Source organism: Hypanus sabinus, chromosome 5 (genome assembly GCF_030144855.1).
Source record: "Hypanus sabinus isolate sHypSab1 chromosome 5, sHypSab1.hap1, whole genome shotgun sequence".
NCBI classification, from domain to species: domain Eukaryota; kingdom Metazoa; phylum Chordata; class Chondrichthyes; order Myliobatiformes; family Dasyatidae; genus Hypanus; species Hypanus sabinus.
Genome location: NC_082710.1, coordinates 22,501,202 through 22,516,450, shown reverse-complemented (window position 1 = coordinate 22,516,450; position 15,249 = coordinate 22,501,202). Strand labels below are relative to the sequence as shown.

General features: G+C 38.3%; 1 protein-coding gene across 1 annotated transcript in view; it reads right to left on the bottom strand.

Annotated features, from left to right (window-relative positions):
* Window positions 1-15,249, bottom strand: part of camk4 (calcium/calmodulin-dependent protein kinase IV) — an 80,468-nt gene that overhangs the window by 52,674 nt on the left and 12,545 nt on the right. Inside the window, exon 2 of the mRNA XM_059969264.1 lies at window positions 946-1,024. Within this exon, the coding sequence (XP_059825247.1) occupies window positions 946-1,024 (79 nt within the window). The remainder of the gene's footprint in view (window positions 1-945; window positions 1,025-15,249) is intronic.

Sequence of the window (15,249 nt, the reverse complement as noted above, 5' to 3'; positions counted from 1 at the left end):
CTCTACAGAGTAAACACAGACAGAATGCTTCCACTTGTTTAGAAGAGTATAGCTAGGTAGCATCCCATTAGAGCCAATAGGCTCCCTGGTAGCATAATAGTTAGTGTGACGCTATGCAGCTCAGGGCATTCTGGAGTTTGGAATTCAATTCCAGCGCTGTCTATAAGGAGTCTATACATCCTTCCCGTGGAATGCGTGCATTTTCCCCAGCTGCTCTGGTTTCTTCTCCCAGTCCAAAGACATTCTGGGAAGGTTAATTGGTTATTGTAAATTGTCCAGTTGTAGGTTAGGGTTAATTTGGCTTATCAGGGGTGGTGTGGATGTGGGGTGGATCAAAGGGCCAGAAGGGTCGTCTACACTGTGTATCACTAAACAAAATAAAATAAAAATACAATAGGGAATTCAGAAGAAGCTTCTTCATCCAAAGAGTGGTGAGGGCCAATTCCTGAAACTTGAGATACAAATAGAAAAGAGAACAGTAACTCCACAATATCACCCAGGCACTGGATCGTGCAGAGTTCAGATTTCAGATCCTGCTGGATCCTGTTCAGTTATGAAATTTATCCATACTTTACTTTATTACTGGAAATTTAGTCTATGCAGCTGTCACTTAACCATGAATCTCCATTATTTAAAAATTCTCACTGACATTTCCTTTGCTTACCATAAATGTACTTAGAAAGTGTCAGTATTCATACAATTGGACCTAAATATATATGGATTGATAATTCAAAACAATTTGAGAATAGAAAATGAATTTGATACCACAGCACGTCAGCATACCACTGAGAAGATTTTATCATTTGATTGTGTAATAATGATATCCTTATCCTAATTTAGTTTTGCCCATTTTGTTTTGTACTTGCTTATGTTTCACACAAGTAAGACCAGCTCTATTAACTCAACACACGTGTATCAACCCTTGTCTAAAGACAGCAAACTTACTGTTTTCTTCAGCATTTTCACAGCATAAGACTTCTCAGTGCCTTTCTGTCTGCACTGAAACACCACTGATGTAGCACCCCTAGGGAAAAGAACATCGGTCTCAATCATCCATATATTTGAAAATATACAACAAATCTAGTGTTCATTATTAAAGGGATATGTCAGAACAATATTAATTATATTAACTGTTCTTTCAGAGTTTAAAGCTAATTTTATTTCATAGATTTTTTTTTTACAGAAAACTGCTTTTTGTTTTAAGATTTTCTTTTGCCATTGTTGTAATTGACAATGGATAATTTGAGACTATATTCACTAAATATCTGGAAATGAAACCACACAATATGTATAGTTACTTTGCAACTATTAAGATGATAATCTGACATTACTGACTGAAAATATTACTGTTAATGAGAAACCCATAATGCTCTTTAACATATTAGAGGCTACTGCAAAAACATTAAAGATCATTATGGATATTTTCCCCTGATCAAGACAAACATTAACTGCCCATTTGTCTCCATAGAATCTGCATGACCTGCTGAGTTCCTCCAGCATTTTGTGCGTTGCTTTAAGTTCCTCGGAAAAAACCTTAACTGAATATTTCAGTATTAGCTAACTGAATAAACATATGGTTCATTCACAGAGAAACCTTTACTGCATTTTTGCATAGTAGGGGAATTAGGGTTATGGGGAAGAACAGATAGGTGGAGATGAGTCCATGGCCTGATCAGCCATGATCTTATCGAATGGCAGATCAGACTCAATGGCCCAGATGGCTACTCCTGCTCCTATTTCATTTGTGTATCTCAAAATAATTTACCAGTGCAATTAAGTACAAGGATACTATTAATTTTTTGGTGTTCTCATTCTTTTGCATTCAAGGAATGCTAGCATAATCTTGAAAACAAATCACATAATTCCTAAATGCAAGATTTATAAGAGGTTATTTAACTTGCCTAAACACCACAGGACTGCTTATTTTGGTAAGGCAGTGGCTTGAAGAGAAAGTTTACTTTTGCCATACTGCAAGAAACAATGTTAACAACATACTTAGAATACAGTATGTCCAAACTCTCAATGGCTGCAATGTGTTATCATATGTTCAACACATCTATTGAAAGTAAAAACGACCTTTCATGTCCTCCACACTCAATGCATTGCTTGTACCAATAAACTGGGTTGTCAAGAGTATTAATGCCAAAGAAAAAAATAACATTCTTATTTCTGTTACTCTGTAAATTAAGAAAGATAGTTCACGTCAAAAAAATTACATGCTATTAGTAATATATGAGCATTTATTACTTTTTAAAAATATACATGTGCACTAACAAATAGCTGAAAGTAAAATGTTCTTATATTTAACCAATCAAGCTGGTAAAATAAAAAATGAGGATATCTCCTATCATTTTTATTATGATGGCATGTTATTGGAAAGTCAAATCATCATTGTTAATTATATCTGTAGGTGACCCCACATTCTGCGGAGTTGCAGTCCTAGAAGAGTCCATTATTTTGTCATTCTGAAATGCGAAGCACATCGCCAGCATGAGTCGAGTCAAGAAACAAGAGTGCATAAAAATTGGGTTTATTGATTTCTTTCCCCCACAGACAAGTTTCACAAGTGCAAATCTTATTCCTGAATTCTGTAGGTGTGAACTTCCATTAGCTGTAGCACAGGGGTGACCTGTGGACTGCTTTTTTTTTGGGGGGAGGGCAAGAGGATGCAGATAAAAGTTGATTATGCTTGACACAGTTCAACAACACCAGCAAAATCCTCAATGCCAGGGCTGATTATAAAAAAATGGTAGGTTGGAGGGGACTAAGTACCTGATATGTTACAAGGACTGAACTAATTTCTGTCTACATTTATAGTCAGCATTACATATGAGTATATTGGAGACAGAAACTGAGTGGAAAAAAAATTGGATAACATTGGACAATTTTTACATTCATTTGATGTAGTGCAGGATATAAAATTTACACAATATTTTAACCATTTCAACATCCACATAGCATTAAATTAACTGCATATTATCTTACTTCACATTCACAGGGTTCAATGTTATGAAAGGTTTGCATTAATTTGGAGAAGGAGAGAAGTCTTTGACTCGTAGGGCTAGGAGGTCATCCAGTGGAAGAGATGTTGCATTCGACATCAACGCCAAAATGAAGCATTGCTCTTGGTAAAGTTTTATTCCAATCTTGTATAGGAATTTATACAACTGGAGGCCCCGATTTTACATTTAAGCTATGATCAACTCCTCAAATACAAGCAAATTCAATTACAATGCAAAGTCAATTTCAACTGATATTTCAAATTGCACAGCGGTAGGACACATAATGTCAGAGTGCCATAACTGAAACTCTGATTTCTGGTATTGCCACTAACAAAAGCAACATTCTGAAAGTGAGATGTGAAACGTAAACATAAAATTGAAAACACTCAGCAAGCTCAAGCAAAAACAGTGGGAGGTCCTATAACAAGGAAAAAAATGAGGACAGTCAGAAATTGTTCTCAGAGGAAGATGGAGCATTTTATCTAAAGTTCAGGAATTTGATATTATGTCTGGACAACACACACTAACTTCTTTTTTATTTAAGAATTATTTCTGCCCGCCACTTTTTTGCTTTTCCTACTGGATATAGTGTGACAATAAGATAAGCCAGAACCTCATCAGCAATAAATTGCATAGCCACAGCAGATTAATCTGATCTCACCTACCAAATAGCTTCACTCTATCAGAGAACTTTGCTCCAAGCATCTTCTGCTGTTAAACAGACCAACATACACCTAGTGTTGAGAAATGGAACCCAATGTTGCTCTTCTATTGCTGTAACCTATCCATTTAAAGATTCAACATGTTCTGCATTCAGAGATGATCTTTTGACCACCACCGTTGTAACACATGTTCATTTGAGTTCGTCACCTTTCTGTTAGCTTGAACCAGTCTGCTATTCTCCTCTGACCTCACACATAAACAAGGTGTTTTGGCCACAGCACTTGTCGCTCACTGGATGTTTTTAGTTTTTGTACCATTGTCTGTAAACTTTAGAGACCGTCATGTGTGAAAACTCCAGGAGATCAGCAGTTTCTGAGATATTCAAGCCATCTCGTCTGGCACCAGTAACCTTTAGATCATCTGGCCTGAACAATAATTGAACCATGCCATGTCTGCATGCGTTTATGCAGTGAGCTGTTGCCACACGATTGGCTGATCAGAAATGTGTATTAACGAGCAGGTATACAGGCATACCTAATAAAGTTAGCCATTGAGTGTGTATTCTTCTTTCTCAATTCTGATGAAGGGTCCCTTGTGCAAAACAGTCAGGTGAGGGAATCTTCACCTCATTTGCTCCAAGGTACAGAATAATAATTCTGAAAGGGGTACAGTAGATGGGCCTATTTCTGTGCTGTAGCCCTCTATGACTCTTAACTGTTTTCCCTTCCACAGATGCTAACTGACTTTGTTTTTCCAGCATTTACATTTTTTAAAAATTCTGTTTGATCAGTTTTTCTTATGCTACTCGAGTCTAGCTGCTGGGCAGACTCCACCAATTTATTAACAAGACAACCAAGAAGTTTAATGTGCTGGGTGCATTACAAGTATGGTCTTATCGCACGAACAATTAAATAATGAATTACATAAAAATCCAGATATCTACTATGTGGTGAAAAATGAAGACAATGCGGTATTCAAGGGCATACAAGCATCCTTCACTTGCAAAAGAATATTCAATAAAATAATTTAGGATAAATGACTTGTTTGTTATGATTTATGTGGAAATATTGTTTTCATGTTTCCAAGTGTAATGAAGAACAGCTAGAGCATCTATTTATTAATATATCAATTTATAAACAAGTCAACTTGCTGATGGCTAATAGATTCCCTTAGTTTTATAATAACCTGCTTTCTTTTTGTGCGGCAAATGAATCGAAAGATATTCATGTAATGCTCTACCTGCATAGAATTCAGATTCCCTGCAATCTATAAAAGATGTCACATGGTCAGTCATACAAACCTTGCTCTAATCTGGACATATTAATTTAAATAGTATGCAAAAGCAAAACTTAGCATTTATTGTGGCCTGATTTTCCAAAAATTGATATTGGAATCAGACATAATTGCAGCAGGTGCTTAGTGGTAGTTCAATTCCCATCTGATCATGCAAAATGGACAGAAATGGGTGGAGTTGAATAATTGCTGGAGCACTTTCTACGCCATATTTTCAACAGCAATGTAAGGAGAAATAAAAAGAAAAAGATTTAGTGTTTGTTCTATAAATTATTGCTGAACTAATGATTCCCATCACTATTGATGTGATAACACTATTAAAATGCAACCGCTGAATGTTTTCAGTGGCTTTCCACTGCACTTGAAAGAGAATATAGCACTGATTTTACCGCATAGAGCTGTAAGAATATCAATAATAGAAGCATTTACCTTTAAATGAATATTCCCTTCCTGAACATATTCATTATTTATCACATCTATCATGAAATCCCATTAACATTTGGAATTAAAAATATGAAAACCTCAAAAGTAGGGAATGCTTTCATTCGAACGGAGGAATGTATGGCATAATTTAGTAAAGGAGTCTGAAGTTATGAATCAAGACTGGAAGTATTTTCAGTGGACTCACAAGCCGATTACAAGAAAGAGGAAAATTATAGATGACATTAATTTAATCATTCTAAAAAAACGTAAATGCAACTGCAGACCTCATTCCACCATTTCTTAAACAATTATAGCATCTTCATTTCAACTATTTTATCTGAAAAGCAAAGTGAATATCATCATGTGTGAAAGAAAGCTGAATATCAATTCTAAATTTTTATTGGGTAAACATATAATCCTTGATCAGTGTGGAACATAACAGTACAGTACAGACTATTCAGGCCACAACATAGTGCCAAGCATTTAACCTGCTCTAAAATCAATCTGATCCTTCCCTACCATATTGCCCTCCATTTTTCTTTCGTCCTTGTGCCTATCTACTGGTCTCTAAAATGCCCTCAATGTAAATAACTCTGCCACCAGCCTAGGCAGCGCATTACACCTACCCACCACTCCAATAACCTACCTATACTTTTCTCCAATCACCTTAAATTTATGCACTTGCATTTTAGCCTCTTCTTCCCTGGGAAAAAGTTGCTCACCGTTCACTCTACCTATGCATCTTATCATCATATACACTTCTATCAAGTCACCTCTCAGTCTCCTGCATACCAATGAGGGTGGCACAGTAGCAAAAGTGGTTATTACAACGCTTTGTAGTACAGACAACTCAGGCTTAATTCGTGCCACTGACCGTAAGGAGTTTGGATGTTCGCCCTATAACTGTGAGGGTTTCCTGAGTGCTCCAGTTTCCTCCCACAGTTTAAAGATGTACTGCTTGGTAGGTTAATTTGTCCTTATAAGACTACTCAATAAGAATGGACTCATGACCTCACAACCAACCTCCCACGTTATGGCCTTACACTTTTCCTGTAACACTTTACTTTCTGTTATTGTTATCCCTTTTACTACCTCAATGCACAAATATGAAGTAGTATGGAGTGCATTCAAAACAAAGTTTTTAATTGTACTTCAGAACATGTAAGAATAATAAACTAATTTACCATCATCTATTTTATCACAAGACTTGAATACGATATCTATGGTTTTATTAATCTAAATTTAAAAGCTGCATATGACTCATTCACTATAGCTGCAGTTACAAAATAACTATAAACACAGGAGATTTTTCAGTCCATTGACTCCATGCCAACTCTCTGCAAACAATTTATTCAGGCTGATTTATCATCAGTCCTGTAAGTTATATTATTTCAAGATCCTCTCTAGTTCTCTTTTGAAGACTGATTCTGTTTTTATTCTTTACGTAGCCACATGACTTCCATAATCAAGTGGAGGAATTTCTCCTCATTTCAGTCCTAAATGTCTTACTCCCAAATCTTGATCACTCTGGATCTTCTCAGCCAGCAAAGACATCCTCTCCAAATTTAGTCTCTTAGAAGCTTGTACTTTCTAAATGAGATCTCTTTATTCTCTTAAACTCCAGCGAATGCATGCCGAATTGGAATTAGTTTAGTATGATCATGAGCCAAGACAGTGAAAAGCTTGTTTTGCATACCATTAATCCAGATCGAATCACTGCACAGTGCTTTGAGCTACAATAAGGTTAAACAATAATAATGCAGAATGAAGTGTAAAAACTTACAAAACGGTGCAGTACAGGTAAATGATAAAAGTGCAAGATCACAACGAGGTAGATTGTGAGAGTCCATCACATTGTACAAGAATTCCATTTAAGAGTCTGATAACAGTGGACTCTCCTTGAGCCTGGTGGTACATGCTTTCAGGCTTTTGTATCTTCTCCCTGAAAGGAGAGGAGAGAGTGTCCGGAGTGTGTGAGGTCTTCAATTCTGCTGGCTGCTTTACTGAGGCAGTGAGTAGTATAGTTGGACCAGTGAAGGTTACTGGTGCTATTGGTGATATTCACTCCTTGGAATCAGAAGCTCTCAAACTCAATGCCAGAAACATCTGCACTGCCCCCTACCTGAAGTCAATGACCAGTTCTTTTGTTTCATTGACATTGTGGGAAAAGTCATTGTTCTGACACCATGTCAATAAGCTCGGTATCTCCTTCCTATACTCCAACTCATCCTGATATGAGATATGGTCCACTGTGGTGATATCATCTGCAAAACAGTAGATGGAGTTAGAGCAGAATCTGACCTTGCAGTCATGAGTGTAGAGTAGGGAGCTGAGGACGCAACCTTGTGGAGCACCAGTGTTTAGAATATCCATGGCAGATGTGCTGCTGCCTATCCTTACTAATTGTAGTCTTTTGGTCAAGAAGTCAAGAATCCAGTTGCAGAAGCAGGCATGAGGTTGGAATTACAGTACTGAATGCAGAGCTGTAGTCAATAAACAACAGTCTGACGTAGGTGTCTTTATGCCCAGATGCTCCAGAGATGAGTGTAGGACCTGGGGGAGTGCATCCACCATAGACCTGTTTTAGTGCTAGGCAAATTACAGTGGGTTAAGTCTGTCTGGAAGGCTGAGTTGATGTATATTATAACCAGCCTGTCAAAGCACTTCATGATGGGAGATGTCAGAGGCACTGGGCGGCAGTCGTTAAGGCACACTATCTTGTTTCCCTTGGGTATCGGATTGATAGCGGTCTTCTTAAAACAGGAGGGAACCACAGCCAGAAGCAGGGAGAATGTTTCTAATTTTGGTGAACATCAGAAGAGGCCATTAATAAATGACAATCACCAAGAAATTCAGTGAGGAATTCAAAGAAATGCCTTTACCTGAAGAGTGGTGAGAATGTAGAACTTACTACCAAATGGAGTTGCTGAAGTAAAGCTGTTGTAAATCGTATGGGTGTATTTAAGAGGAGAATGGACAAGCATGTGAGGGAGAGGAAGCAGAGGAATAGATGCAAGGAAGGAATGAGAGAAGGTTTGAGGGGCACATAAAACAGCAGGAAAAAGATTGGCCAACCAGTTGCTTCTGTACCATATCCCATAGATGCTGTTAGCCATGAGCTTTGTCAGTATAACTGGTAATTTTATACAAAACAGCTTTATTCTTGGTCCACACATAACTTCCTACAAATCACAGTTCACAGAAAATGACTTGTGTTCAATCAATATCCCTTTTTCATTATTTCCCATAATAGTGAGAATTGAATTTCATTTAGCTCGTGCTGTCACTCAGTTCTATCAATTCAGGTTCAGGTGCACATCCCACAAATACAAACTGGTACAAATGCTGACCCAACTTCAATTCATGTTTCCATTTAAGGCCTTTTCTAAAAGGCGAATATCTGGAATTGAGGCAGAGATCAGGGTAACTTGCAAAGTCTAACAGGCTGGAAATTGTGCTGAGATTCTGCTATTCACAAATCAGCTCGAGCTATACATTCCCATCACAACACACTGTTGCAAATGCTAATTTGAAAATGTACCCTGCCTTTGAGGCTACGTCCACACTACGCCGGATAAATCCATAACTGAAGCTTTTTCTCTTCAAATTTACCCTCCGTCCACACTAAAACGGCGTTTTCGTCCCCTGAAACCGGAGATTTTCAGAAATGCTTTCCAGGGTGGGTGTTTTTGAAAATGCTGCTCGGGCAGATTAGTGTGAATGGGGTAACCGGAGACTTTTGAAAATGCTGTCAGACGGCAGCGCGCCATTTCACTGTTTTCTTGAACGCAACCTAACAATTTCAGAACAGACGGCAACGAGACTGAAGCCAGAAGAGTTAGAAATGTACTCAACAAATACTTTGACACATAACTTACTGAATAAATAAGTATACTCACATTGCCCTGTTTTCTGCCCTTGCTCATATGAAGGTGGTTTACCTATTATGCAAGTACTTCTCTGACAATAGATGTGTAACAGCCTAATGTAACATTGTATGGAAATACAAGCTAACACTGATGCAGACATGTTTTACACATTTAACAAGGTGCTTTATTAATGCAACAGAGTTAGTCAGTTTTTCAATGTTCGTCATCAGCTGGGTCATACAGTCTGTGAATTCCCTGTCAGTTGCCTCCGTACGCTCCAGTATTTTTTTTTTTAATTTTAAGTTCTCCTGTGCGAGAGCCAACAGCTGTCCATCGTTTCAAGTTTTTCTAGTCCGTCACTACACAAACCTGCATTTTTACGGTGAGATTCGACACCAAACATTTCGCTTGTTTTCGGTAGATGTGTCCTGTGCATGCCCAGTAGGAGAAGGTTTGCCGAAATCTCCGTTTCAACGTGGATAGGTATATTTTCAAAAACGCATAGTGTGGACGCCTATTGTTTTTACACAAAACCAGCACTTTCAAAATTATCCGGTCTAGTGTGGATGTAGCCTGAATTTGGGTCAAAGTCCTGCATGTCACTGACAGTACATTCAGTGGCCAATTTATGAGGTGCAAATGTACATCTGCTTGTTAATGCAAATATCTAATTAGCCAATCATGTGGCAGCAATTCAATGCATAAAAGCATACAGACACGGTCAAGAAGTTCAGTCGTCATTCTGACCAAACATCAGAATGGGAAGAAATGTGAACTTAGTGACTTTGAACGTAGAATGATTTTTGTTGCCAGACAAGGTAGTTTGAGTATCTCAGAAACTGCTGATCTCCTGGGATTTCCATGCACAATAGTCTCTAGAGTTTACAGAGAAAAGTACGATAAACAAAAACATCAATGAGCATCAGTTCTGTGGTCAAAAACACATTGTTAATGAGAGAGGTGAGAGGAGAATGGCCACTGCTTCAAGCTGACCGGAAGGCGACCATAACACAAATAATCATGTGTTACAACAGTAGTGCGCAGAAGACCATGTGAGAATGCACAACACATTGAAACTTTAAGTGGATAGGCTGAAGACCACAAACTGACATTTAATATCTCTGTACTTTTGGGAAGAAATAGCAAGAAAGTTGTCTTTTTTTTAAGTTAGTGGATCACAGCCCTGCTATCTAATAAGGGTAAGAAAGCACTGATTATACGGTTTCTCATCTTCAGAGTGGCAATGGATGGAACAGAGCTCTGGTAACAGATGTTACATTCATTAATTTTCATGCTGTTCAGATTGGGTATCTGGGAAATTACATATTGTGTAAAATACATAATCAAACTAGCCTTCCACAGTTAAGGATCAAAAATTGACTGATTGTGCAACTGGGCAAACAGTTGTCAAATTTATGCAGAATTTTAGGAAGAAGCAGACATGAGACTAATAGTATTCTATTATCTTAATAATAAAGCCACTGACTAATAGACTGCTAAGTTGTAGAGCCACAGCAACAGAATGTAAACTTAGTGAAATTCTGCGAATGCTATACTTCCTAATGCTAATGCTATTGTTACCTAGGCAACCCCTGTGCTGAATAATGTTGCATTGAGTCAGGGTCATGACCAGAATTCAGGTGAAGCGGTGTTAGAAAGCAGAGTGGTGGTTTTAAATTGACCAGGATGGAGGGGTACACACAAGATGAAAACAGTAAAGGAGGACTGAGTTGATTTTAAAATAAAAGGGGGCACATTGCAGGTAGGGAGAATAAGGAAGGTTATGAGAAGGAAAGTTTGTAAGAAATGAAGACAAGGATGAGGAAGATTATTACTTCAGATGCAAATAATGAAGCTATCTTCTGGGGAATAGGACCTATTAACCATTTTACTACATTTTTTGGTTGATTTGTACTCCAGCCATAGCATTACATTGTTGAGGAATTTTTGCATAGCAGGGGAATTAAGGGTTATGGGGAAAAGGCAGGTAGGTGGAGATGAGTCTATGGCCAGATCAGCCATGATCTTATTGAATGACGGAGCAGGCTCGATGGGCCAGATGGCCGACTCCTGCTCCTATTTCTTATGTTCTTTGCTCTTATGCTTAAGTCTTCAATTATCTGAAGTCTGCTTACACTCTGAAGTTCTACCCTAGAAATATTTTCCATCATATGATTAAGGACACATGGGAAATCTTTTAGGTAAGTTGCTAAGAATGTACCAAAATGAAATGATGACAGAAAGTCTTTGCAAAGATTAAGGAACTCAAAATGACATGTGTATTGCAAAAGTATCAGGAAGAATCAATTGAAAATATGAGGACTCCTTGAAGATGTTTTAAAATATAAAAAAGTAGTCCGTCAGCCACTAGCAACCCTTACCACAAAAGATCTGTCAAGTGGAAAAACTTAATGGATAAGTGAAGGATTTTGAAGTGAAGGATTTTTTAGTGGATTCTGCTTCATATGTCAAAAAACCTAATCTTGAGATGAAAGGAAATTTAACTGCCAAAAATCTATTTTAAGTAGGTTTTGTTAGCACTTCCAAGCTTGTTTTATATTTCACAATATATTCAGAATCTTTATACATTAATGAAATAAAACAAAAGGTAATATCCTGCAGGATGGGTGGTCTTGGACTCTAAAGTTACAATATCGAAAATCAGTTTGCAGCATAGAGTACTTCATTTAGCTCACTAAATCACATCTAAAAAATAAAGTTTCATAATCTCTAGGTGATGATTATTGTAAATTTGAAAACATCTGTCAACTTCATTCAAACTGTTTCAATCAGCACAAGTTAATAACTTGCCTATAACAATCTTTCGCAATTAACACCATAAGTTAATATTCATATACTCAACACATGATCACACCTGTCAACAGCTCTTATACACTTCCAACTTTTAAACCACAATAGCCTGATAACAAAGATATATTTTAGCATCCTTACCAGCAGTCTTCCCTCTCTTTCTTTGCCAGGTTGTGAATGAGATGCTTTTAATGAAGGATTCAACCATAAGAGTCTACTATGTCTGTCTAATCATCAAGTACCTATCAACACTAATCCCATTTACCAGCACTTGGTCTTTAGTTTTGAATACCTTAGCAATTCATGTACTCGTCCAGATGTTTCTTAGATGTTGGGATAGTACCTATTTCCAAACACCATCTCAAGCAACTCATTTGAGACTCTGAACACTATCTGGATGAAAAAAGTCTCCCTCAGATCCTCTTTCCTTTTTTTTGAAACTCTTCACCACAATTCTTAAAACACCTCTACTCTGGGGCAAGGTTTCTTATGCATATCCTATCTATGCTGCTTCTAATTGTGCATACCTCGATTAAGCCCCAACTTATTCATTGCTCTTTGGAAAACATGCACAGCTATCCAGTCTCCCTTATTTTCATCCCTCTCCTGACTTTTACCAACTTATCTGTCTCCTGAGGCCCCGGTGTGACTACTTGCCTATATCTCCTCTCTATCACCTCCTCCCTTTCCCTGACCAGACGAAGATCATCGAACTGCATTTCCGGTTCCCTAACGTGGTCCCTAAAGAGCTGCAGCTCGACGCACCTGGCACAGATATGCCGATCCGGGAGGCTGGGAGTCTTCCGACATCCCACATCCAACACCCAGTACAAAACACCAGTCTTACAGACATACTTCCTATTCCTCACAAGAAGCTTGGCTCGCCGAAGCCCTGTTGAGCCAAAGCCCTCCTACTCTGACTCCCGTTCCTCCAAAGCCCATGCTACTAACATTATATTTGCCTTTCTCACCTCAGACTCAACCTGCAAATTAACCTTTAGGGAATCCTGCACAAGGACTCCTAAGTCCCTTTGTGCCCTAGTTTTTTGTATTTTCTCACCATTTACAGAATATTCCATTTTTTCCTCCAAAATGTAGGATCATACACTTACTGACATCACCTGCCACTTCTTTGCCCATTCTCCTAATCTGTCTAAGTCCTTCTGTAGCCTCCTAACTTCCTCAAAATTACATGCCCCTCCACCTGTTTTCATATTGTCTGCAACCTTTGTAACAAAGCCATCAACTCTATCATCCAAATCATTGACATATAGTGTAAAAAAGAATTGGTCCCAACACAGATCCCTGTGAAACAGGCAGCCAACCAGAAAATGCTCCCTTTATTCCCACTGTTTGCCTCCTGCCAATCAGCCTCAGCTTTATCCAGGCCAGAATCTTCCCTGTAATACCACCGGCTCGTAGTTTGTGTAGCATCTTATCAAACACCTTCTGAAAATCCAAGTATTTCACATAAGCCGGTTCTCTTTTGTCTATCCTGCTTGTTACTTTTTCAAACAATTCCAACAGATTTGTCAGGTATGATTTTCCATTGAGGAAACCATACTGACTATGGCCTATCTTATCATGCGCCTCCAAGTACCCTGAGACCTCATTCTTAATAATCGACTCCAACATCTTACCAACCACTGAGGTCAGACTAACTGGCCTATAGTTTCCTTTCTTCTGCCCCTCTTCCTTTTTGAAGAGTGGAGTAACATTTGCAATTTTCCAGACTTTTCGAACTATTCCAGAACCTAGTGATTCTTGAAAGACCATTACTAATGCCTCCACCATCTCTTCAGCCACCTCTTTCAGAACTCTGGGGTGCACACCATCTGGTTCAGGTGATCTATCTACCTTCAGACATTTATGTTTCCCAAAATCCTTCTCTCTAGTATGATAACTTCATACACTTCATGACCCGACACCTGGAACTTCCACCATACTGCTCGTGTCTTCCACAGTGATGACTGATGAAAAATACTTATTCAGTTCATCTGTCATTTCATTGTCCCCCATTACTACCTCTCCAGCATTGTTTTCCGGAGGTCCAATATCCACCCTCACCTCCCTTTTACCCTTTATGTATCTGAAGAAACGTTTGGTATCCTCTTTAATATTATTGGCTAGCTTACTTTCATATTCCATCTTTACCTTAATCACTTTGTTTAGTAGCTAACTGTTGGTTTTTAAAAGCTTCCTAATCCTCTAACTTCCCACTAATTTTTGCTTTATTATATGCTCTCTCTTTGGCTTTTATGTTGGCTTTGACTTCTCTTATTAACCACAGAGGTGTCATCTTTCCTTTTTTCTTCCTCTTCGGGATGTATGCATCCTGTGCTTTCTGAATTCCTTCCAGAAATTTCAGACAGTGCTGCTCTGCCGTAATCTCTGCCAAACTACTTCAATCATTTCTGGCCAACTCTTTGCTCATGCCTCTATAATTTCCTGTACTCCACTGTAATATTGATAGGTCTGATTTTAGCTTCCCTTTCTCAAATTTCAGTGTGAATTTAATCATATTATGATTGCTCTCCCCTAAGGGGTCTTTTACCTTAAGCTCTAATCAATTCTGGTGCATCGCACAACACCCAATCCAGAACAGCTGATGCCCTAGTGGGCTCAATCACGAGCCACTCTAAAAATACCATCTCATAGGCACTGTAGAAATACCCCCTTCTGGAATCTATCTTTGCACTATTCTTCCTTCAGAACCTGTAATTGTAAAACTTAAAACAATTAATTCCCACCATGAAAAACATATACACATTTTTGAAAGAACCAAGGAAAGAAAAAACTGCTTGGTGGTGGCCCTGACCCATTGATGCAACCTATTAAGGGCACAGCCTTTGCACTCTCTCAAGAAAACTCACACTGGCCACATATTACATAGTTAAAACATACAAAACCATTCACACTTTAAACCATTGCAGAAAATTTCTAGTTCCTAAGGGTTAAACCACTGCTAAAATACTCAGTCACAATCTGACAAAGCTGAGAAAATGTGTTACTCCAAGACCTTAAAATAAAGAGATGCTCTAAGTTGCTCATCATACACAAGTAAACAACATTCAACAAGTTTAATGCATGATACCCCCAAATCAGCCAAAATCCCCACCTTTCTCTAACTCCCATCTCTGCTGGGTGTTAGGATTTGGTTTGAATGAACTGTTTGCTGTAAAATTCTG